Source organism: Symphalangus syndactylus, chromosome 6 (genome assembly GCF_028878055.3).
Source record: "Symphalangus syndactylus isolate Jambi chromosome 6, NHGRI_mSymSyn1-v2.1_pri, whole genome shotgun sequence".
Lineage (NCBI taxonomy): Eukaryota > Metazoa > Chordata > Mammalia > Primates > Hylobatidae > Symphalangus > Symphalangus syndactylus.
Window position 1 is genome coordinate 29,788,600 of NC_072428.2, and position 26,958 is coordinate 29,815,557.

Here is a 26,958-nt window from a genome sequence, read left to right on the forward strand (position 1 = left end):
TCATGTTTATTAAATTACAATGAGGACTCTCACTCAATCTTGACCACAGCAGACTCTTAACTTGGAAGTAGAGTCCCTCTAAAGGTAACTCTTGTGGTCACTCAATATTGTATTGGCATTTGCATATTAAATAGATATTTCAGTAGCATTTATTCAAATTGAAATGGATACTCTCAATTGAATTGCTAAAATATTGGAGGTGTCCACATTTGATAAACTAGTCAGCTTTTTGCCATGTATTTTCCATAAATGCAATATAATCTTTTAAAGCACAATATTAATTTTTCTCAAGCCTTTTCCTCATCTTACCATTCAATGATCTGATATACTTTCTTTAATTCAGTTGAATATTTTCTAATTAAAAATGTAACATCAACAAAAATAACAGGAATAAGCACCTTGTCTTATTTACTTCTGAAATCTAGGGATAGAGGAATGCATGCCATATAGTTGGCCTTTAATTAATATATGTTGAAATAATTAATTAAAAGTATAAAGAAGAAAATAAAAGTCACTAACAATCCCACCATGAATAAACAGCTACTATTAAAATTTGGGTATTTCTATCCAAAGTATTTTCCTTGAGCAGTATATTGAGAACTGACACCTTGCTGATACTCAGAAGTATGGCCATACTAATTGTTAATTTACAAAGGAAAAAACAAAAACTGAAACTACAACTAAACTCCTTAAAGACTTCCATCTCCTTACTGGCTAGCCTATTCTTCCCAGGAAACCTTCACCAGGACCAGATACCTGTATAGTCAGTCCCTGGAACAACTTGTGACTCTAGAAAACTGCTCCAGAACTAAGGTCTTCGTCTATTCAAACTGGCCAGTACTAGAGCCCTAATATTTGCCTTTTCAACCTGTATATATTTCTCTGGAACTGGATATAGTACCTCAGTTAGACTGTACTTGTCACCGTAAGTAAACACCGATCACTATAAAATAAATTACTGACTTCACCTTTAAAATAAATGCAGTGAAAATTATCTTTTTGATTAAGTAATAATGTTCCTCAGAACATACAGGAACAGCAGTGTGGTACTGAACACAGACCATGGAGTAGAGTAGGGATGTTCTGGGTTTGAAAGGTGCATATATTTCTAATTGTCTGACCTTGGACAAATTACTAAACGATGATAAAATTCTGCTGTTACTACTTAAAATGAGAATAATAAAACTGTATTCATAAGAGTGTTGTACAAATTGAGAGACAATTTGTAAGTAGTCTATGCTTAATCCACTGGAAGGCCATAATAAATTGTAATAACCAATTTTCTTAACACTCTAGTTGTTACACATACCAAGAACTTTGTCTTGGTTTCCCCTGCATGAAGATAATTTTCTACCAGGAAAAACAGAGATATTGTCAATTATTTATATTTCAATTGTTTCGCTTTTATAAAAATTCAGTCACAACCAGTCAGTTTCCACATGATACTTTCCATCTTTTGTTCATGACCTAGGAAATGGCATATTGTTTCTTTTCTCCTTTTTTTTTTTTTTTTTGAGACGGAGTCTTGCTGTGTCACCCAAGGTGGAGTGCAATGGTGCGATCTTGGCTCACTGCAACTTCTGCCTCCTGGGTTCAAGTGATTCTCCTGCCTCAGCCTCCCACGTAGCTGGGACTACAGGCATGTGCCACCACGCCCAGCTAATTTTTGTATTCTTAGTTTCACCATGTTGACCAGGGTGGTCTCGAACTCCTGACCTCAGGTGATCCACCTGCCTTGGCCTCCCAAAGTGCTGGGATTACAGGCGTGAACCACGTGTCTGGCCTTCTCCTTTTGTATTTAAGACCGCTGCCTCTAGAGTCAATAATTTAATCCCAAACTTATGTATGTTCATCATTATAGTGAGCATACAAAAAAAAAAAAGGAATTGCACTATATTTCCAAAGAAGAGAACTGGCATTTACTGAGGGCTTACAATGTCCTTGAGTTTGTGCTAGATATTTTTACATTAAGTCACATCATCTTCACAACAACTCAGGTTAAGTAAACATTATTCATCTCACTCATTATATAAACAAACCGAGACCCTTAGAGGTTAAGTTATGTGAGGAAGTTACTTGGCTGGAATGCTGAATTTCTTCCATGGTTTATTTCAAACATAATTTGGAATAGAACTTTCTTGGCTATATAATCTGTAACTTCTTTCTAGGAAGAAATTAGCATCACAGATAAGACGTTTAAGCAAGTTTCTGATACAGCTAAATGAGACAAGGAACTTCTGGGAGGTGAGCTGCTCATCCCTCCAGTGGCCTGTCAATCAGCAGTTCAAAGGCCTGTGACTTGACATGCTTTCCTTTCTGAGTCTAATAATATTTACTAACCAATTTTTCTTTAATAAACGTTTCTACCAAGATATAAATCTTTGCATTGGTCTGTTAGAGGACTTTTGCTTTATGGCAAAACTCATAAGATTATGATCCATGCTCATAGCTTAATTGTCTGAAAATATTTCTTTTATGAGAACACTATATCTCAATTTGTAGATATAGTGTAGTTAAATATGAAGTTAAATATGTCTGAATATAGAGGAAAGCACTGTTTTCATCAGAAGAGTTAAAGACTTGGAGCCTTCTCAAAAGAAGGCCCAGATGAAACAACAGTTATCAGAGCCTTCTTTTGGCTCTCTATTCAGGAGAGGTATGTTAATTTACATATGTTCTATGGTGCCCAACACAGGTAACGGAAGAGAAATAAGATCTGAATACATAGAACCAGAAACTATGGGAAATTTAAAAAATTTCAACTAATCTATGAAAGACACTAGAGATTTTGCCAAATTCACAACAATCTTAAAAATGTACATAATATTGCCAATGATGAATTACGAAGCTGAAAGAAACCTTGAAACTATCAATAATAAAAACAGAATTAACCATGCTAGAGAAAGAGGAAAGACTGAATTACTTTTGTATTCTCTTTATGAAATATTTTTTAAACATCATATAAAGAGATAATTTAAAATCTCTAAATTTGCAGACAAATATAGCCCAAAAAGCATTACAGAGATGTGTTTAGCAGTTAGTTGATTAAAACATTTTTAATTTTCTGGATTTTACTTTTTGTGTATTTTTTTTGGAGTTTTAAAAAATTTATAAATTTGTGATTTTTTCCATTCTCATTACTTTTGCACCTCATTTTGTATTGGTATTTTTGTAATCTTTTTCTTGAAAGAGGCTTCCAAAATTGTACATCTCTTCTCATGAATGGCTATAATGCATTAAAACTTATGTGCCAGTCATGTTGTTACATGTTCTACACATGTTTACTCATTACATCCTCATACCAGCTTCATGTGTAAGAAACTGTTCTATTGCTCTTTTACTGGTAGTAATACTGTTCAAAAGTGAACTCGACTCTGCCCCAGGTTTCTCTGACTCCTCAGACAGTGTTACTAAAGTACTTATATTTTAAAAAGGGGATTCATAACAACTTTAACTGGATTTTTTTCAGAAAAAAAAAGATCCCAGTGACTTAATACTTTCTTTTGCTTTTAAACAAACAAAAAGTGAGGCAGAAAATTAGAAAATCCTAGCATATCTAATTTGTTGCTTTCTCCTAATTCAGCACAAAAATTCAGTTCCTTTTCTGTAGCTAAAGAGCTTGTATGAACTGTCAGCTTAGCGAACCATATGTTTTCAATGCTCCCTGCAAATTGTTTAAGGCATGTATAGTCCTTTCAATGGATGAGTAAGTCTTTTTTCATTGTTATTTGTTGCCTGTGAACTTGATTTCAAAATCTTCTTCAGGTCATGAATAAATTTCCTTTTCCTTCTGTCCCTGCTTTTGAGCCAAGGAACAAATCAAGATTCTTCCTCAGAGTGTACACACCTGCCCAGGCATCTCACTCTCTCCTCACTCTATCCGCTTCAAGTTATGGCTCCTTGGTGAGAACACTCTGCTGCTGAGGTTATTATTTAGCTATAATAACTTTTTCTAACTAGACAGAAACAAATTAGATATGCCGAGATTTTCTAATTACCTGCCTTAAGTGCTTTTTTAGAAAGCACTAATAAATCATGTGGATCTTTTCCTACCAGTGGTAAGATAAGTTATAGTATTACCAAACTGCCAGTTTTGCCACTTCATTATATTTATGCCTGGTTGTAGCCTCACTTAATAAGTTAAGTCCATATAAAAATAGTTGATAGTTAATAAATTCGGCAAGAGTTGCTTAAACAGATTAGACTATATAACAAAATTAGGGTTTTAAAAGAATGAAGATGCTGTAACAGTACACTTCATCTCACAGGAATTAATCAGTTATGGTATCTCCACAAAACAGAATATCACGTATTGTTAAAGAGAGCCGTCTCATTTCCCTGCAAGGCTGCCATTTGTAGGTTGAAGAGTCACTTGAGTGCTGGAAAGAAAAGGCTCTTCTTCAGAATTCTTCTAATAGCAGGAATCTACAGGGAGACTGTAACTCTCCATTTTAGCAATAGGCCTCTATCCCCATATTCTACACACAGCTTTCTGCCTGTGAACATGCACAATTGGTCCATCGGGACTAATATAATTGTACTTTTTAACCCCGTTCCCCTCAGTTACTTCAAGGAGCCCACAATTTCCAGATCATCCCTCACTCCCCAAGAACTGATCCTCATGCCACCAGGACAGGGATTGCCTTTGTGACGATCACCCGCTCCTTCCCAACTTTTGAAACAAATTCACTATTCCCTTTTTAGGCAAAGTCAAGGCAAAGCCTTTTTCATCCCTTCACCTTCTTACTCTAATTGAAACCTGGGACTCCCCTAAAACCCCACTTTCCATGTAGCACACTCAAGTGATAGCTCTTTGTCTCCTATGTCAATATGTACTGATGAGATAGTGAATTTCTTGCTCCTCATTGCTGCTTTAGGACCATTTTTCCTCCCTCCTAAACAATTTACAGATTTGAATCTCCTATTATCAATTCATGCTTCCTACTGCCACTCCTTGTGGTAGTCATCTTCTGTCTCCTGGAGACACTTACCCAACATCTATGAAGATTTTAAACTCATGTCTTAACATAACTCTTATCAACATACTCCCAAAATTACTCTTGGAAGTTACAATATACACAGATAATATTCCTAGTACTCTGGCTTCTCAGTTCTTTGATCTCTATCTTCAAAACTGTTTTATCCTACTCGGTCTCACTCATGTACTCCCACAACATACTTTTGATCAATAATAGCAGGCCTTCCATGATATTCAATAATTACATCCACAGTTCCAGTTCACACCCTAGAAACTGCAATTCCAACATTCTCTTGAGCCAGATTATCAATTCATTGATCCTACATATTTTTACTATCCTTTCCTCCCTTTGTGCCTTCACTTTTGTCGTTATGTATCCTAATGGGCAATCATTATACTCACTTGGGTGCAAATGCCCTCAACTCTCTAGCTCTTGTTTCAATTTGTCATAAGCCCATGGTTTAAACACGACCCTAGTTAAACCCATCACTCCATCTACTATCTATTTGTACTCATGCACATTAACATAGCTGGAGAAAAGCACAGCTATTCTGAGTAAATTGTTTTATTTTATATTAATGATTACTAACTTTGAGTAGATCTTTGAGGCTGCCATGCTGTAATACTTTCTCTCTCTCTCTCTCTCTTTTTTTTTTTTTTGACATGGAGTCTCTCTCTTGTTGCCCAGGCTGGAGTGTAATGGCGCAATCTCAGCTTCACTGCAACCTCTGCCTCCCGGGTTCAAGCCATTCTCCTGCCTCAGCCTCCCAAGTAGCTGGAATTACAGGCATCTGCCACCACGGCTGGCTAATTTTTTTTTTTTTTTTTTTGTATTTTTAGTACCGACAGGGTTTCCCCACGTTGGCCTGGCTGGTCTTTAACCTCAGGTGATCCGCCCACCTCAGCCTCCCAAGGTGCTAGGATTACAGGCGTAAGCCACCATGCCCAGCCACTTTCTCTCTCTTTCTAAAAAAAATCTGATACCTATACTCCCATTACTCTCAGTTGACAATTTTTCTGTCTACATGACTACCACCAGAACCATATCTACCCACTTATTTATCCTTGTGTCCATATCCTCTACATTCTTACATGTTAGAAGATTTCTGCATCTCTAGTTAAGGCCAACTCTTCTTGTGAAATAGCTCCTATCACTAACCACCTACCAAAGAAAACTGCTCACAATCATATAAATGTGGCCAAGGAATGTCCTTAAGTGAAAAAAAAAAAGTCAAGTTTCAGATCTGAATGGGCCAACGTTGAGAATAATATTCTAAAAAGAAGAAAAAGTAAACTTACAGCTGTCTCATGAATAGTATATTCACTTTTTGTTATTATTGTTGACAAATATATTAATATTTATTCAATCATTTATCAATCACTCATTTATTCTTTCACTTATAAATGTATCCAGCATTTACTCTGTGTAAGGCATTAGTCTAACCCTGTGGATAAAGCAATGCAGAAAACAGACAAAAATGTAAGCTGTCATGAGCTGACTTTTCTAGTATGGGACTAGATGAGAAATACATACATAAATAAGATATACAGTATGTTAGATGGCAATAAGTGCTACGAAGAAAATGCAGCAGGGAGGAGTGAGAATAGGTCAGGAAAGAAGGGTTTCAGTTTTACAAAGTGTGATCAGAGAAAGCCTCTCTGGCAGAGAAAAATTCAGGTAAAAATAAAGAAGAATTTACTCATTCATTTTTCATGAAATTAATATTCATTGAGTAACTACTATGTGCCGAGAGATGCAAATTCAAAATAATTTAATATGTGTTTGTACACTTAGTTGGATTCCTCTCAACATTTATTCATGCTGATACTGAAGCCTCGATTTTTATCTCCAAAAAAATTATTATATTTATAATTAAGTCTCATTGAGTTTGACTACTAAGTGTCCAATAACACACAATTACTTTATCTATTTTAACTTGACTCCCCACACACAACTAAGAAGTAGTGTCGCTTTCTTTATTGTACAAATGAGGAAATATTCTTGGAAACGTGATGGCAATTATCCAAGGTTATGAAACCATTAAGTGGCAAAACCAGGATTCAAAACAAAGAAACTGTGACTTGGTAGCCTGAGCTTGTTCTACTCAGCACACTGCTTCCTTGGTGATTATAAATCTGCAGAATCTAGCCAGAGACGGAGCCCCAGAGTGCTCACACTGAATAAAGATTTCATGGGGCCACCTGAGCAACAAAGTCATTCTGCTAACATGTGGGGAGTATGATCATGTCAGCAAAAGTATCACTCTGAAGAAAGTATTGTTTATTTTTTAAATGTTTCCATCATCTTGTAACAATGCTATCCTCCACCTTTTTTGTTTTTGTTTGGATAGAACTGGAAGGGAAGATAAAAAGATATAGTGGACACTATGTGAGACCCTAAATAATACAGAAAAATACCCAGGAAAATATTTTAAACCTATGGACAGCTTCAAGTACTACTAGACATCACATAGAAATTATTGAAAATGTCTGATTTACTACTCTGAATTTAATAGCTACACAATGTCAGTGGTTTTGAAAATGATTGTGTAATCACTAAAATAATTTTGTGAAATTATTTATCTCCTTGTACAAAATTTCTTTCCATTATGTATTTAAATCGTTGTAAAGGTTATGATTTCCAGTGCTTTATAAAAATGGACATTTTAAAATAAATTTATACTAGTATTTTATACTTAATTGTGTCTCTTTAAAAATATACCTTTAAAAAGCACTTATCTGTTGCAAAATTTAAATTGTTCATTTTATCTTTAAATCTATTTCCATTCAATTTCTACTTCAAAATAGTTCTAATATATATTTATGTTTGAAAGTGTTGATTATCTTGTCATAGTACTCTAAAATAATTTTAAAAATGAGATAGAAATTCTTTAAATTTTTAAAATTTCTTGTGACCATTAGGCTCTTACCTTAAAAAACAATTAGAATTGAGTAATCATCAGAAGTAATAAAACAATATAATCAATTTTAAATTTTAATGAATATTAAATGCAAAATCTAAGACTGTTATAAACATATTCTTAAGGGTATCAATAGGGTTTGTGTTTTTCAATTCATATTTTATATTGTTACAATATGGCATTTTCAATTATATATTTTATATTTCAAAATATTTACTAAGAAAACATGTTCACATAAATATATAGACAGAAATGCAACAGGTTTTGCTGTAGTCACATCATTCAATTATTTTAACTATGGTTAAATTAAATGCCCAAAATCACATAAAGATCTATCCTTTAAAGTTATTTTTCATTGATTGACTAGGTTTACAACTTTCTTTAGCTCACCATTTATGTATGTATGCATGCAAGTATGTACTTACATATATGTATATGCAATATCATAACCTCTGCTTAACCAAGGGCATTGTCCTAGAATTTCCTTAACCCCAAAATGGAATATTTGACCTTTCCAAAAAGTTATAGTTAAGTAAAGAAGATCTTATTACAGCACCATATTACTTACCAGAGAAAGATAAACTTGAATAATAAACAACCATTAGCATTTATGAGAATAATCCCTCTATTTCTATTCTAATAGAATATTGAAATAAATTAGATGTTATCCCCAAATACATTTCCCAGCCATTAAATTCTATTTTATTTATAAAGAATATCATTAAAATACTTTCAAATAATAGATTCATAATGTAATTTATTTTACTATTATTCAAATATTTCTTTTTTGCTTAAAGTGCCTATGTCCCTATGGGGAAACAAACATGAATTCTACTTGTAGCCTGTATCAGACTAAATATGCTATCAGTGAATCTGATCAATGCAAATTCCCTACATGTGACATCAGAATCAAGGTTTGATGCTATAGGGTTTGTACAAAAAGTTACTCTTTTGAATTCAAAACAATGTTTTCAATTAGTTTGAAGTGTGGTCCCAAGCTATGTCTGCTTCTGTATTCAGATCCATTAGTGATATTCATGTGTCTTCATGTTCTGGAAACTCCACTTGTGAGTGGTTCTATCATTTCAGACTAGGAAGAGGTTCTTCTTCCTCCCAGTATGTATTGTGAAACTTAATTAATGAGTGTAAAGCAATTGGTGAGTGCCAGATGAAAGGTACCATAGTGGGTAAGCACCAAAAAAAAAATTATACAAGCACTGCACAATGTGTCATCTCAGCTGGGTTTGCTGATGAAATTCCAGGTAATTATCCCTTATTGTGGAGTTCCTCTGGAGAAAGGAGGTCTAAAGTGGGATTGGTCTTACCTAGAACCTAGGACTGTATCTCAGTGAAACTTGTTTGTTTGGCTATAAATTACTTTTTAACTCCAACTCCAGTGAGTAAACAAAGGTTTCTGATAACAACTAAGTGAGTTAACTAACAATTGAGGCATCAAATTTATGTACAGTTTACATTTTATAACTTTATTTCCAGATGTGCTCAAGACAGTGAGGGTAGGTAAGGTTTATCTCTGGGGTGAGGTCTAATCGATTGATTGTGATTGTAAGGAGGGCAATGATGAACAGGATTCTGGGCCCACAGAAAGAGTCTTCAGGTAAAAGCAAAACGAGAAATTAGCCGGACTTTTATGGCAGTGAAAACGGACAGCTATAGCAAAAGTGCATTGCAATGTTTATGCCTGGTATAAGCCATAATTACTATGGTTAAGGCAGAAGGGGATAATGATATTCCCACACATATTGCAGAAAAGGCCTAGGGAAAAGGTGCACCCAGTCCTGCCCAATCATGTTCAGTTCTCTAACTACAAACATAAAATATATTTAGTTGGATTTTTACCTAAAAAGTGGCTAATCTGAAAATAAGCCATTGAATTCTATTAAGCCACTGTTCAGTAACTAGCTGTTTGATTAAATTTAACCTGCTTTTCTTCGTACCACAGTAGAGACAGCTTAAATATCTTTTGAGAGTATTTTTTAGGGGTTGGTTTAATTTCTAATCAAACACTGAAGGGGCCTTTGGGCTTCAGAAAATTTAAAACTATAGAATTACCTTGTTCTTTCCTCGGGCCAATTAACTGGGCAGATTCTTTGCATTCCATTTGAAGCTTACTAGCTCCTGCATTTTAGCTAAAGTTTCGTTTCTCGCTCAGCAGTTGAAAACCTATCTCCTTGTGCAACAGAAACCAAGTATGAACCTCAGGCATATTGAGCTGAACGGGCCTTGGCGCCATCCCTAAATGCTGATGTGCAGAAGATCCCAGTTTCACTCTTCTCCCTTTCATAAGCTCTGAAAGGAAGTGTAGGAAGTATGCCAAGTTGTTATTCAACTCTAGTATTTAATCAAGCATTACCTGGGCACTTCTGAAATTCTCCAGCTTCTAAAGTGAGAGTAAAAGCAGAGAGAACACAGGGTGGAAACTACTTAATCGAGAAGGCTCCTAGGATAAGTGAAGATCACATGGCCATTCTCAGGCCGCAGTTCCTCTCTAAACTCCTGAAAGTCAGCAAGAAACTGAATCTCAGTCATGATGATTATTTTTCATGTAACACCTCACAGCGTTCTCAGGGATCCCAGTATATACTAATTCACTTTGTATTAAGTAGAACTTTCTTAAAAAAACAATTTCAGTGGACCTCAGAATAGATGCCTCACTACTGACCCCACTACATTTTCTCTACTTAGGCTTTAAGTACACAAATAGGGCAATCTACTAGAGTACAGAAAAATTGTTTATGATTTCAGAGAATGTGGGGATGGCATAGAGCAACAAGTGCAGGGCATGACTTGTTTGGATTCCTCACCTGCAAGGAGCGGGGGGCCCAGCACATGTCAGAAATTCCTGCTATACCAGATGACTTTGCCAAAATCTTTGTCCTTTTTTTCACTTAGGGGGAAAAGAATTGATGCCCCGTGTTTGGATACCGCTGACGAGAGTAATACCTTGTCCAAAAGCTAAAACGATCAACCTATGAAAACTGGAGGGTTGGGCTTTTGTTGTTGTTGTTAAAGGCCTGAATGAGGTGATATCTTAATGCTTACAGCTGAGAAGCAGGTCAGTCAAGTTCCTGGGCGCTCTGTTACACAAGCAAGATACAGTCAGCCCCACCTAATTTTGTTTCCCTGGCACCCTCCTGCTCAGTGCGACATTGTCACATTTAACCCATCTGTTTTCTCTAATGCACGACAGACTCCTTTCAGACAGGACAACTGGATATTTCAGTTCCTGATTCTAAATACCTCCTAAGCCTGAAGGTAAGTGTGTGCTGGGTCACTTAGGTCTCTCTCTTTCTCTCTTTCACTCTCTTCTCTCTCTCTTCCTTGATTATTTACCAAAGAGAATCACAGTGGTCTCAACTTTTGACAGAACAGCCTGGCAAGTAGCTACGGCAATCCCTGCAAAGACAAGTAGTTGTTTTATTAAGTAATGACCTTCCAAATGAGTATTTGCACTCCTAAATGAGTTAGCTTTAAAAATTACTGCCAAATTTGCTAGATTACGGAACCAGCAGAAGAGTTAAATAAAAGCCTTATTTAAAACATATGTGACTATGAAATAGAATTTTCTTAAGTCAGATCTTAGTAAAGGTTTCAAAATGTTTGAAGTGGAAGTGGCAGCATGAATATAAATTGAATCTTAGATTTAAATTATGCATTTGTGCTGAAAGGTTTTTGCTTTAAGTATCAGAGGTTTTTGCTTTAAGTATTAGAATAGTTTTGGAAAAAATCTTCTAATAAAATAGATTAGAAGCTTCTATAAATCTTTTTCAAAGATTTTCTTAATTAAAAAGTTGGGAAACTGTTGTACAGTACATATAATTATTTAGCATGATATGTGTACATGTCTAACTTTCACTGGAAATCTAAAAGGTTACATCAGTTACTACAGAAAACATCTTATGAAATGAAAATGTGGTAAAATTTCTTAAAATTATTTTCATTTTGTGGGTATATAAGCCTCTTTTTTATTAAAAGGATGCTGATTTCCATTTATCTACTTTCTATTTAATCTGTAGAGGCTGTTCCTATAGACATTAAAGTATGATACAGAAGGCTGGAAACCTTATGCTTGAAAATTTTGATCTAGAACATTTCTTTCAGAGAAACTTTCTTTCTAAGCTTGAAACTCATCACTAATTATTTAAGTATTGAAGTTTATGACTGAAAACTCCCAAGGTAGCAGGTCATATGACAAGCTCTACATTTTTCCTGTAGTTACGTAGCCTAAGTCTTTTAGCCAGAATAATGTTCTCAAACTTCTGACATTTGTTTTTTTTCTTGAAAGAAAGCCAGTCTTTTCTTTTTTCTTTTTCTTTCTTTTACATCAAATAAAAGTAAAATGAGAGGCCTAAGTTTCTCAGGCACAATCCTTTTTCTAGTTGGTTACGCTTCCAAAACCCTCTCATAAAAGAGGCATTTTTAGAAGGATGTCTTATGTCCTCATTTATTGTTGCTCTTGAATTTAGGAAACTAAAAATACTGTCCAACATTGGAAAAAGCCACTCAGAGTAACACACAAGTTCTTCCTGAGATGTTAGCTACATGGCAGACAGAGTTTTTCTTTGAGAGACAAACAAAACCCATCTGTCTTAATTTGTAGCCTAAGATCTGTAAGAAGAAATGATCAAACACAACTTGGAGAAAAGGCAGCCCAATGTATACTCATTAGTGATTTTACTATAGAAACATGTTTTTATATTATGCCTGCAGTGTACCTGAACTGATGATTCTATTTAGGATTTCCGATTTTGATTCTGTTTAGAATGACTAGCATTTCTTTGCCCTTACATGGGTTAATTACCTGACATAAACCAGGACATCTCCTTATTTCCAAAGCTTGGTATAAAATAAGTATGACTCACGATTTCAACATAGAGCCTGGACAGAATAATGACTTTATGCATTTAAGAGGAAGCAAAAATATGGACAGCGAATGTGGGTTTGCTTCCCTTACTGGCCAGAGGTGTTTTTTGTTTTTGTTTTTTCTCATCACCTTCTGCAGCCCTCCATACAAAAGCAGTAATGTGAAACCACTTTCCAGTGCCAATAACAAAGAAGGCGAAAGTCGTGTTCATTCTCCCTCTGTAGAGGAGTTGTTCAAAAACAGTGACACTATGAAAATATATTTTAAAACTAGTTAAATTTTAGAAACAAAAAAAGTTAATATATACAGGAAAGTTTAGAATCTGTATTTAAGGTATCACAAAGGAACTGGAAATCCTCCTTTCTTTCTCTGTTCACTTTATAGTAATTCTACCCTTAGAAGGTTTTCGAGTTTGTGATGCTCCTAAACCTCTTTCTATTTTATAACTTCAAAATTTCTCTTAGGAGCTACCACCCAGATGCAAAAAGAGGCAAAGATCAGGAGGTGAAATTATGTTACTGGGTTCTCCTGATTTGTCTCCCTCTGCAATTCTACTTTTCTTTCATTCCACCTTCTGTCTGCCCCCGCAGTGCACCTGGCTGACAGATGAACTTGGGTGCACTCAGGCATACCATCCATAATCCATCATCATTTCAGCTTTATAAAACAAGCATATAACATAGAGTTAGATATTTGAACTCCAGAGATGGAGAGAGGCTAAAAGGAAAGCACATACAAAAGTAAAATATATATAGATTTCATTTGTTGCCCTCTGGAGTTGCTGTCCCGCCTCCATTAGGCTTCTGTCACTTGGACTGTGCTTTGTTCAGTTGGCATGAGGTCAAACTTCGGCCAAATCTCCTGGACCTTACTCCAGCAAAATTTCATGGTGGGGTTCTGAATAGTGGATGACTTCAATTCCTGGCTGCTTCTACGACTTTAAGATGAAAGGGACCTGAGTAAGTGGCGTAACCTGGCTCTCCTAGAAGCCGGGCAGCAGGGGCAAACTTGTCCGCTACTGCAATGTTAGGACAATCCGTCTTCACAAAAGCCTTATCTGTAACTGTATAAATTTCTCAATAAACCATAAATATTTAATAGCATTCACAACATACTGAACTACCCCTCTCTTCCCTTTCTCTCCTTTTCCTGGGAGATAAATTATAGGCAGTAACAGAGTGCTTCGCACGTTTGGGGTGTTGATATCCTAGGTTTTCAAGTTACAATCAAAAGCTGGGTAAAGGAAGGAGAGATCCCCTTGGTGGTTCAATGTCACAGGCAAGGTGAAACAGGAACAACAGAATTCACTTTATTGACTCTTGATGTGTAGATTTTCATTACAGGCAGGGAATGAAAGATCAATGCCATGTCTCTCCTATAATATTATAAGAAAAATAGAAGAGCAGCTAAGGACATTTTTCCCCCCACTGGTGACCACTTTATTAGGAAGAGAAAAATAGCAAAACAACTAGATATAGAGAAAATAAATCAAATGCCATAATAATGTTGAAAATAGTGGCTAAGTACAATTGACAAATTAGATCACTTGCAGTAGATAATGAAAAGGAGCATTATATTTGCTGTGAACTTTGCAGAGTTCACGGGAGAGAGATGTTTCTGAAAAGGTACACATAATTATTTTTAAACTAAACTGAGTTACATTTTAAACACGCTAGGTGAGGCATCAATTTAAGTAAATGTTGGTCAACTACAGGTGCCAGAGATAATCATTCATGCTTTGTAAATGCTAATCTGTAAACTCCATGGTAAAGATGTCCATCTAGAAACCATAATAGACAGTTGTTGTGATTTTCTTAAATTACAGCAAAAGCATATTTAGTGTATTTAATGGGTTCTTTGAAGATAGAAAGACTTATATTATCAGTGTTTTGTAAAAATGGGACTATAAACTGCTCTGGTTAAAATAATTAAATTTGGAGAGGCTGTATTAAAAAAAAAACTAATGGTAGGAAGAAGTTCTAAAAAGCAGCTGTGTACCAAATTCTATATTCCTTTGCAACTTATGTTACAAAGATGAATACTGACTAGCTTTAAATCAGACATGTCAAGGTTTGGATACAAATCCGATCTCTCAGTTACTAGCTGTGTGTCCTTGGACACATTACTTACATTATTTATGTCTCACTTAATCATCTGTAAAGTGGGATTAATAAGCCCTTCTTCACCATTTGTTTATTTTTGGTTAGCATTAAATGGAAAATATGTAAAGCAGCTGATATATCAAATGCATAATAGTAATATACTTTCCAATTATGTTAAACATTTTTAGAACAATCTAAATTTCTTAGTTGTCACAGAAAAGCGAATGAAATATCAATAAGCAGAATGATCACAAATACAAACACCTATGTAATCACAATCAGGTTGAGAAATAGAGTATCACCAGCACACAAGGTCCTTCCATGCTCCACCCAATCAATTCTGTTTACTTCCAGTAACAAAGCATTTTCCCAACTTGTAACATTGTAGCTTTTTGCCTGTTTTTGAACTTTATATACATGAAATCACACAATACAACTGGTGTTTTAAGCAGTGCATTATGTTTGTCATAATCATCCATGTCGTTGCATGCAGCTCTAGCCTGTCAATTTTCACTGTCTGAATATACCACAGTTTATTATCCAATCTGTTACTAATGAACACTTAGGTTTGAGGCTCTTATAAATAATGCCACTATGAATGTTCTCATACGTCTGCCAGCTTTTCTTTTTAAGTAGGTTTTTCTTAAGTGATAACCATAGGGCATGGAAGATACAATATGTCTAAAATTCTAGAAGTATATGTTTATGCAATTGCTTGCTAAAAGCTTTTGAAGAGAAGTATCAGATTTTGAAGATAACTATCATATATTATAGATATATTTACATTGTACCATATGTGAGAAATCACTATGTAAAAGGGGACTTGCTACTTAAAATCAACACATAACTAGTGGGAGTGTTTAGAAGCTCTGTAGACCCTAATGAAAAATGAACAAGGCTGAAAATATTTGTAAAAATTTCAGATACCTGTTGAGAAATGGCACACAATACAAGAACTAAGTAACAGCAATTGTACCTCCTCCCTTTTCCTCTCTCAGTCAGCATGGAGGCTTTCAGTGAAAAATAAGGTTCAATTCAAAAACATGAAATCAGTACTCAGATCTTATTGTTTGAGAAAAAAAAGTCTATTTTTTTTTTAAAAGTAAATTTTCCATTAAAAGCACTTCAAATTTTAGCCTCTAATGAGATTGCAGTCAGTTGACTTGGCTTTAAATATTGCCTCTTCCATTTACTGGCTTCTGTTACTAGCCATTGTGAGCTTCAGTTTCTTCATCTGCAAAATGGGCATAATACAATCTATTCTTGCCACAACAAGGGATTGTTGCAAGTATCAAATAAGATGATACTGTAAACTTTGTAACCAAAAAGACACTATAGATATATTATTATATTTTAATATTAAATGGAGGTTAGCATCTATTAAGTGTTTATTTAGGCTAGATATTGTTCAGAGTGCTGCTACCTAAGTCAGTCCATTCAGTCTTCAGAACAACACTCAAGTTAGTTTATTATAATGATGATAAAGCAACTGCTTATTATGGTGATTATTTTTCATGAGTTATTTGTGTCAGAAGCCAGAATTTTAATATAAATCTGATTTCAAAACATTTTCCTATATCACCCTATTTATGAATTGTGGCACTTCCACACTTAAGAGGTGGAATGGTGTGCCTGGATTGGAGATCAGGACCCAATCTGCAATTATCTGGCTTATTTTTCCACACACACCCCCAACCATATTCTTCTTTTATAAAATAAGAGAGTAAGATTAAAGAATACCCTTAAATCTAGAAGGCTTCTGAATCTCCCCAGTTAGGGATTAAGTAGCAAGAAGGACATCATGAAGTGAAAATATTGTGGAAAAGGGATACATTCAAATTCAAATAATTCAAACTAGATACTAATAAAATGTATTCAAGGGTATTCCTGACTGACTCACTTTTAAAAAATCTAATATATGGTGCATTTAATGTATACTCAGTAATGTCATTTTCATAATAAATATTTCAAATGACATCTTTATAAAGAATGTGTTTTCTTAAATAGATTGAAGAAATCAGCCAGCTCTACATAGTCTATATTTACAATATTTTAAAAATGTTACTTAACAGTTCATATAAATGTTTTAAATATATATGTATGTGTGAGTGGGTGGGTATTTATGGTTTTCTTCCACCTTTTCCCAAGCTACATGGTCTTTGAAATAGCAGTGTGTGGCTTGAGGAAGTTTTTGCATTGCATTTCCCTAGAAGTAAGGAAGGAAGAAAGATTACACGGAAAGCAGTACTCAATGGCACTAGTTTAAGTACATAATCAGAAATAAGCAATTTTGGAATAAAAATATGATACTACCATCTCTATATTATGTCTAGATTTTTATCACTCTAAAATATATAGATCCATTTAAAAACTCAGAATATTTTACTAAGGAATTCAAAGGATGGTTATTTTCTTTCAGATTCCTTTCAAAAAAAACCAATACCAAAGAAGCCTACAATGTTGACCTTAGCCAAAATTCTGTTGATTTCAACGTTGTTTTCTTCACTTCTATCGGGGAGCCATGGAAAAGAAAATCAAGACATAAACACAACACAGAACATTGCAGAAGTTTTTAAAACAATGGAAAATAAACCTATTTCTTTGGAAAGTGAAGCAAACTTAAATTCAGATAAAGAAAATATAACCACCTCAAATCTCAAGGCGAGTCATTCCCCTCCTTTGAATCTACCCAACAAAAGCCATGGAATAACAGATTTCTCCAGTAACTCGTCAGCAGAGCATTCTTTGGGCAGTCTAAAACCCACACCCACCATTTCCACAAGCCCTCCCTTGGTCCATAGCTTTGTTTCTAAATTGCCTTGGAATGCACCTATAGCAGGTGAAGATCCTTTGCCCATCTCAGCACATCCCAATGCTACACCTGCTCTGTCTTCAGAAAACTTCACTTGGTCTTTGGTCAATGACACCGTGAAAACTCCTGATAACAGTTCCATTACAGTTAGCATCCTCTCTTCAGAACCAACTTCTCCATCTGTGACCCCCTTGACAGTGGAACCAAGTGGATGGCTTACCACAAACAGTGATAGCTTCACTGGGTTTACCCCTTATCAAGAAAAAACAACTCTACAGCCTACCTTAAAATTCACCAATAATTCAAAACTCTTTCCAAATATGTCAGATCCCCAAAAAGGTAAATATAAATGAATTTAACTTTCCTTTTGTGTGAAACTGAAATTCCAAATAAGTCATGCAGAGTAAGTCTAAGGAATCACCATGCTAGAAAAACAGAAGAGAACACAATAGCATGGATTTTCTCACTTTTGAGGGATGATCATTATAGTCACTAGAAATAGTGACGTGGTTTTAGGGCTTCAAAGAACATATACTAGTCATTTCTCTTTGGGAGTGTAAGGAGACAATGCGACAAAATGTGAAGTTAGGTTAGGTCAAGAAAAGATGGAGACTGAAGCAATGGTATAGCTTTGAGATACTAGGTAACAATTTTCAATGAATCTTGAAAAGACTACCTGAAATTTCACATGCTCATGTGAATACTATACAACTGAACTTTATATATATATATATATATATGGGTGTGTGTATATAGATATGAGTATATATATAAGAGTTTATATATATGAGTTTTTAAAAAGTTGAACAAAGTAATGAATTTATAAATTATCTGTCACAATCACAGACAATTTATTATGTGGACATTTTTATGTTTCATTTAAGGATTATGTCAATCTTTTCCATTTGAAACATGAAAATGGTTTTACATTTTTCCATAAAATGAAAAAAGATAACTAAGTTTTAATAATTCATTCTTTTCTTTTTTTTAGGTCTAATGTATTTTCCCCCCTTGAAATTTTTTTTAATAATTTGTTTTCCTCCAAGAAGTCACTTCCAGTGTGGTTTACTTAAGGATTATATTAGTAATGTAAAAACCAAATCTTATATACAAATTCCTGTTTGAATGTTGTTGCCAGTGTGTAGGAAAAGTTTTAAATTCTGAAATATAGGCTTTTTATAATACTACGATCAATATATTGTATATGTACATTTAACTATGATTTTAACATATCTTGTCATTTTAAAAAATGCTTCCTCTCTTTTGTCTATCTAAACCTGATATACATATTGAGAATATTGAGTACTTACTCTTACCATTGCTATTTTATGTAAAAAAAAATTTAGTTAGCTTACTTCTCTTTTAGTAACAAGTTTACGGTACTCTAACATGAAAATTAATTTTTTAGAAATGAGATTTTATATAGAATCAGAGACCCTGCAAGACCCTTTGCCTACCTAATTAATGAGTACCTCAAGAAAAGAGAAGAAAAAAAGAGAAATGTACTAAATTTCAGTTCAGAGAACATTTAGTTTATTGAAAATTTAGTCTTCAAATAAGATACTTAGTGAAAAGAATAATACAGTGAAATTTTGAACTCCCTTAAGCTCAGGCCTAGACAAATGTTCTTGATATGCAAGGCACTGAAGTTATCTTGCCTTGGTTTATTTGTGGTATTTCGAAATACCTTCTATCAGGATACACTGATTTTTCCTTCTAGTGACTTCTTATTTGTTTATTGTGGACTCATTTTCTATTACCCACTTACTCCTATTGGCTTTTAACCTTTGAATTATTTACAGAAACAAATGCAAAGTTCATTTCATCATTAAAGTTCAACACATTATTAGACCTTAATGGAGTATTCACATGGCATTTCAGTGCCACTTATGTTAATAAGAACAAGACACAAGACACAGCTATAGCGCTAAGACTTAGAAGTATTTCAATGTTATTAAAAATTAGAAGTGTGGTTTTATCAACAAATATGTTTGCCAATATATCCCAAATAGTACTTTATAAAACACACACACACACACACACACACACACACACACCATTATCTAATTTTAAAATGTTAAACATTCTTTGGTATATGGAAAGTTCACATGTACAGATTTCGGTTCTTTGAATAATTATTTTATATTTCTTTAAATTTTTTTTTGTCCTGTAGAAAATAGAAATACAGGAATAGTATTCGGCGCCATTTTAGGTGCTATTCTGGGTGTCTCATTGCTTACTCTTGTGGGCTACTTGTTGTGTGGAAAAAGGAAAACGGATTCATTTTCCCATCGGCGACTTTATGACGACAGAAATGAACCAGGTAAAATCTATTTTCAATACTTCACCTGGGCACAGTGGTTTTAATTAAATGAGGATGCCAGTGTTCACTGCATTGCCTAGAAGGTAATTCCAAAAGAATTCATATGAATGAACAAACTAAAGACTTATTCTGATCCACTTTCTGTTTATCAAAGAACAAAACCAAAATAATTATAGACCTGTGAATGAAATTTAAAAAACATTTGAACTGTTGCTCATTGCATCAAAATTGGTTTTAAATAATAATCCAAGAATCTAAACATATGTATAAAATTGGAAGATAATGAACGGTAGGACATTCAGAAAAAATGACCAGTTTTGTTAGCAAGTGACGGCAAAGCTGTTCCTTGCCATTGTTAGATCAGTAAGTAGCAGTAATTTGAACAAAGATTGATTCCAATTTGGAGCTCTTTTAAAGTTTATACAGACACAGCAGCCCTCCATTAACCGTCTTAATGAGGCTCTAAAACAAAGTATCTAAAAGTTGCATATTTGCACACACAAAGTCACATTGTACCTTAATTCAGGAATTTTCCACTCATATGATGGAAATAGCCAACCATAACATCTATGAATGAGAAATATGTATACTAAAAATAAAGTTGTCAGTTTGTGCTTTACTGATATAATATCAAATTGATATTTGTTTTAATGCTTGGTTCTCATCTGTAGTTTTGTACTTCAGGGAAAAAAATATGTGTTTTCTGGTTTGCACAAGGGATTCTTGTCACCATAACAAATAATTAAATGCTTCTGGTGGGTCCCATTGACAAAGTCTTACTGAATTCAAGTTTCGATGAGTTCATATATAACTGATATATTTCTCATATTCAGAACCAAATCTGTAATTATAAATGTAACTGAATTCTGATTATGGGTTTCTAGGAACTAATATAAAACAAAAAGTACCATTCTTCAAAAATTAAAGGATGGGATTTATAACGGTGGTTTTCAACCATTTTTTAACCTTTGAATCTTGTCTTTACATGTAATCTCATGTAAAAACTCAATCTATCAAAAATTGATATAATCTAAACTGCTCTGATAGAGGCATAAAGGAATAACTCAATCACAACAACTGTTTTATCCATCAAAGACAGCTTTGAGACACCTCTCCCAAAGACCTCAGGTTCCTGGGAGCCCAATTTGTAAACAGATGGCTAAAGGAATAAGTAGATAAGCAAACGATGATACCTAAGTGAATAGTTTACTAATGTAATTAATAATTAGTTACTGCTTGTAGTACTTTAACATACCAAGAACATATCGAGTTTTTCTTTGAAAATGAATTCAAGATCTTTAGGAAATAATCACTATTTGTTTAAAAAGAAAACTAAATTTCCACATCAACAATCAGAAAACCTCAAGTACATGGTAACTTGAATCGATCAGAAGAAAACATAAGCTCCCACAAATACTTTTTTTATCTCCTCCACCTTAAGTGGTTTAGCCATCAAGATACTGAGATATTTGGTAAAATAATAACATTAATTTAAAAGTTATTGACTTCACTTAAAAAAATTTTACACCAGAAGTGACAAATTCTGAACATGTTGACAAGGCTTTGAAATCACAAAATTCAAAAGTCAATGAGGTGTGGTCTACACTTCTTCATGCAAGGTATTTATATACTATACTGGTCTCTTCTTTAGTTCCTTTACTTTGAGTCCATCAACAGTAAAATTTTGGAAGTAGAACTGTACTCTTAGTCTTATAAAAAAATGAAGCTTGAAAAACATCTACTTTCTTAAAATTTTAAAACTAAAATCTAAAAAGCCCATATAAAAATATATTTATTTTCTCATCTAGAATAATTCCTATAACTTGGTGGATTCCTGAACATGAATCTTTCAGAATATCACTGTGAAACAATATTATTTTGTTACTTTTTTAGTTCTGCGATTAGACAATGCACCGGAACCTTATGATGTGAGTTTTGGGAATTCTAGCTACTACAATCCAACTTTGAATGATTCAGCCATGCCAGAAAGTGAAGAAAATGCACGTGATGGCATTCCTATGGATGACATACCTCCACTTCGTACTTCTGTATAGAACTAACAGCAAAAAGGCGTTAAACAGCAAGTGTCATCTACATCTTAGCCTTTTGACAAATTCATCTTTCAAAAGGTTACACAAAATCACTGTCATGTGGATTTTGCCAGGGAGAATCATAAAAGCAGGAGACCAGTAGCAGAAATGTAGACAGGATTTATCATCCAAAGGTTTTCTTTCTTACAATTTTTGTCCATCCTGAGGCATTTACTAAGTAGCCTTAATTTGTATTTTAGTATTATTTTCTTAGTAGAAAATATTTGTGGAATCAGATAAAACTAAAAGATTTCACCATTACAGCCCTGCCTGATAACTTAATAATAAAAATTATTCCACCAAAAAATTCTAAAACAATGAAGTTGACTCTTTACTGCTCTGCCTGCAGCCCTAGTGCCATAATTCAAGATTGCATTTTCTTAAATGAAAATTGAAAGGGTGCTTTTTAAAGAAAATTTGACTTAAAGCTAAAAAGAGGACATAGCCCAGAGTTTCTGTTATTGGGAAGTTGAGGCAATAGAAATGACAGACCTGTATTCTAGTACGTTATAATTTTCTAGATGAGCACACACATGATCAGCCCCTTGAGTTACCAAGCTGACAATGACTGCATTCAACCGGGCCATGGCAGGAAAGCTGCCCCTACCCAGGAAAGTAATAGCTTCTTTAAAAGTCTTCAAAGGTTTTGGGAATTTTAACCTGTCTTAATATATCTTAGGCTTCAATTTTTTGGGTGCCTTAAAAACTCAATGAGAATCGTGGTTAAAAAAAAAAAAAAAAGTTAACCAAAGAATATACCTGTACATAATTTGTAGAGTTTTAAGTTGTTAGATAGGAACTGGATTTCTTATGTATTAGACATTATTGCTCAATCATAATGGAATAGATTCTGCATCTCTAAATGTATGAACCATAAGATTAAAAAAGATGAATGGAAATATCAAACAACTTTTTACTGAGCATCAGTTTCATAAGCAATAATATAAGACGATTAATTTGGATTCTAGTATGTTTCAGTTTGTTTTCAATTACCACCTGCCTTTGGTAGAAAAAATATGTTCCTCGATGTAGGAAAGTCTAGGTTTTAGAGATTAGAGGATGAGATCAAGAGTTAAATTCCTAAAGAAGCAGTGAATGTATGAAGAGAGAAAACAAAGCAAGTACCAACCTAGAGGCTTTATTTTTGAATTGATTCATGGTGTGTGTGTGTGTGTGTGTGTGTGTGTGTAGAAACACAGAAACAGCTTCAGAAAATAAGGATAGAAAGTAATGAAGAAAGTACTTACCCCATATCGCCATAAAAATAGCGAAGAAGACTGTCCCTCCATTATCAAACAAATACGTCACCTGAGTAAAAAACAAACAGAAATATTAGTCATGCAAATTGATTATAATAATCCATACTGTTTGCACTCAGGTACTATGATTTTTTTTTCTCAAATAGAATCATATTATTTTATAGTATGGAAATATTATATATGAAATCCTTTCATGGGTCCTGCAACAATTTCACATGATTTTTCTCATGGGGAGAGGTGAAGAAACATTAGCCCTCTTCTCTCCTCTCTTGATTCCCTTTATACCCCACCATCATTTCTGATTATAAATAATTCTACCATCCTATGGAAGTATTTGTGGGTCACAGATTGTCAAACTACTTGATGAAAGTTGTATGAAATTAGTTTTTCAGGTGAGGCATTCCTAGTTGCAATTCCTGTTAGCAAAACTTCTAGGAGTGGGGAAGCTGGAAAATGCAGGATTCTGCCAGTGAGCCAGCATTTCCCATAGCGAACCCTATTCTCTTAGTCTTTCAAAATGTAGAATGGGTCCAATAATGGCTATAAGATGTAATAAATCCATCTTAATTTGTTTTAAAAGTTTCATAAATCACTGGACACTTATGAAACAAAGTGTTTTTTAATCAGATATCAACTAAAACTTCATAAAGGATGCATAGTTTTATAATGTTATTGAATCAAATTTTAAGGCTTGTATTGTTTGATTTTAATAAAGTATAAATTCAATTTACCTTTGCTTGTTTGCATTTGCATAATGCCTTCAGTATATATGTAACTTAGTGAGAGAAATTAAACACAGTGAAGGCAAAAAATGTTTGGCCAGCATAAAAATTCCGTAGAAATGATAGAGAAAATAGGGGCATTGTCCTCACAGGAGGGTGAGGACAATCATGGGTTAAAGAACAGTATTATAAGGAAAGTTGGAATGGAATGGTGTCCTCCTTGTTCAATCTGACATCCAGAGGGTGCTCAATGGGAGCATTAAAACAACAGTAATACATATTTCAGTTGTAACATCTGGAACACCACAAAATATATGTAAAGCAAGTCATCATAAAATGTATTTTCCTATAATGTGGCATTATTGATAATATCATCATAGAAAAGATGTGCTCCCTTTGAAGTTGGTGGATAGGTACAAAATGTCCCATATGGGTCTAAAATTAATTGTTGGTTAAGGCATGGTATTTCTAAAAGATAATATAAAAATCGGTTTTCAAAACAATCATCAGTGTACATTTATATCAGGAGAGAAAAGGATCATAAAGAAATTCTCCCACAGAGCTCATAAAATTATACCCAGCAGGGAATCAAGAATTTTTGTTTCTCAAGACGTCCCACAGAGACACCTGAGGCTGCTGAACAGCTGAACAGCTGTCTGTTTTCCTTTGTAAACCAACATCATACAGGAAACAGTCTCTTAGAGTGTTAGAACAGACTCTACACATGGGCATTTAAAGGTCACCGAGAAATAATGGCCCTCCCCTGCTCTAGAAATAACCATGCTTTTAGAATAGTGGCAAATAAAAAGCCATCCTTAGTAACAATTGTGTTGCATGAACTTATCATAGTTTGTGTAGTATTTTCCTTTAAAGTGCTTCTCATTTTTTTTCTTACTGGGTTTGCTAACAAATCTTTCAGGCATTTTAAGTCAATAAATTTAAACATTAATAGTTTAGAAACACCTTCATGAGATAAAGTTGGATTACATATAATATTCTTGTAATGTAGGATTATATACATCTAATGGGAGATAAAGCTAGAAGGAGCATTAGAGAAGACTTCAGAACTTGCTCTAAGGAAGAGTACAACAGTGTTTAATCATGTGTTAGATTTACCAAGCTATTACACATGGGATGTATTATGATATGGGAGATCATAGAGACAACAAGAAGAGCTCGAGGTCTGTGGTTATAGCTTGAGGTGTTAAGGGCTTTATTTAGGGTGCTGACATATGAGCTGCTGAATGAAAATGGGAAAAAGAACGAAGGAAGAGTCAAGCTTACTGTGAATGGCTCAAGCTTAGATCATGGGTGATTGACAGAAGAATTAAGTGATAAGTGGCTTTCTGTCTAATAGGACAAAAGCACTTGTTATATTAAAGAAACTCCAGATGAAATATTGAGAAAATTCCATAAGCAGCATAGCAGATTTTTCTAAAAGCAAAAAGAATCTTGTCCTACCCATATAATTAAATATGTAATACATTAATTATTTTATTAGAAAAACAGCTTGCCTTTATGAATAGAGAGACCCATGGCAAGCATTTTGTTCAACATTTTTTTTTTTTTTTTTTTTTTTTGAGACAGAGTCTCGCTCTGTCGCCCAGGCTGGAGAGCAGGGGCGTGATCTCGGCTCACTGCAAGCTCTGTCTCCTGAGTTCACGCCATTCTCCTGCCTCAGCCTCCCAAGTAGCTCGGACTACAGGTGCCCGCCACCATGCCTGGCTAATTTTTTATATTTTTAGTAGAGACAGGGTTTCACTGTCTTAGCCAGGATGGTCTCGATCTCTTGAGCTCATGATCTGCCCGCCTCGGCCTCCCAAAGTGCTGGGATTACAGGCGTGAGCCACTGTGCCTGGCTTGTTCGACATTGTTAATATAACTAGGCATAACATATAAAGAAGGTAGCAAACTAGCCTAACAGCTTGATTTAAGTACAAATTGTCCATTTTCTTTGACACCTGATTTATCTTGAAGAACTGAGTGTGGCTACAAATCAAAAAATGTGGGTACTGTTAAAGAGATATATATCTGATTAGGTTGGAAGCTGAAAGTCTATGTTTTCTCCATGATATCTGCTGGGTCTTGCTCTAAAGTTGCTTTATAGGTTCAGAAAAACATAAAGCTCTGAAAAATGCCACTTATATACCACTAAAGTCCCTCCAAGATAAGGAGAACAAGGTGCCTCCTTGGCAGATTCAACCATGTACGCAGAGCTATTACCGGAGACTTGGAGGGCAGGGAGTCAGAATTGAAGCTGAAGGTCGCTCCCTTTCACTTCCTCATTCCCTACCTCTTGGGCAGGGTAAAACCTGAATAACCATTTTATTTGCTGGACCTGGGCAGAAGCTACATAAAAAATGCAGTCTTGATATTCTCCACATGTCTTTTAAAAATTTGGTCCTAGAAATCAGAGTCACCCGAGGAACTTTTTAACATAGAGAGTTTGAGGCCTCATCCTTGACCAATTAATTCTAAATTTCAGGATATAGGGTCCAGAAATCTGCTTTTTTTAACAAATGTTCTAGATGATCTGATGTACAGTCTTATACAAACTCCTTTTTTTTTCATGAAGTTTCTTGAAAAGAACAGCTTCTCTCCTACTTCTGTTGTAACAGTAATCAGTATACAGTCTGAGGTTCATACTGGGTATTGAGTACATGTTTGTTAAGCAAGTTTTTTTTTAAAGAGAAAATTATTATGAGTAAGACTTAACTTCAAAGGGTTGAGTCATTTTTCAATTATATGAAAAACAATTTAGGACTTCTACCTAATTATTTCACCTTAAATGAGAATTCCTAGCATCATAGGGTTTGATAATGTAGTGTCAGTGCATTTAAATGTGTGCAAATATCACTAAATTACTTAA

General features: G+C 34.5%; 2 protein-coding genes across 6 annotated transcripts in view; one reads left to right on the forward strand and one right to left on the reverse strand.

The window, feature by feature from the left end:
- The window catches only part of MUC15 (mucin 15, cell surface associated), a 29,323-nt gene extending 6,638 nt beyond the window's left edge, over positions 1–22,685 (forward strand). The window contains exons 2-5 of one of the 4 annotated variants that reach the window (XM_055282108.2): positions 11,108–11,172; positions 17,303–18,034; positions 19,869–20,018; positions 21,912–22,685. In XM_055282108.2, the coding sequence (XP_055138083.1) occupies positions 17,341–18,034; positions 19,869–20,018; positions 21,912–22,072 (1,005 nt within the window). In that variant the 5' untranslated portion in view covers positions 11,108–11,172; positions 17,303–17,340 and the 3' untranslated portion in view covers positions 22,073–22,685. Of the gene's footprint in view, positions 1–11,107; positions 11,173–16,124; positions 16,168–17,302; positions 18,035–19,868; positions 20,019–21,911 lie in introns of those variants that run through there. The other 3 variants (XM_055282107.2, XM_055282109.2, XM_055282110.2) reach the window with 3 other exon arrangements.
- The window catches only part of ANO3 (anoctamin 3), a 471,431-nt gene that overhangs the window by 81,883 nt on the left and 362,590 nt on the right, over positions 1–26,958 (reverse strand). For both annotated transcript variants that reach the window (XM_055282105.1, XM_055282106.2), the window contains one exon: positions 23,356–23,416. In XM_055282105.1, the coding sequence (XP_055138080.1) occupies positions 23,356–23,416 (61 nt within the window). The remainder of the gene's footprint in view (positions 1–23,355; positions 23,417–26,958) is intronic.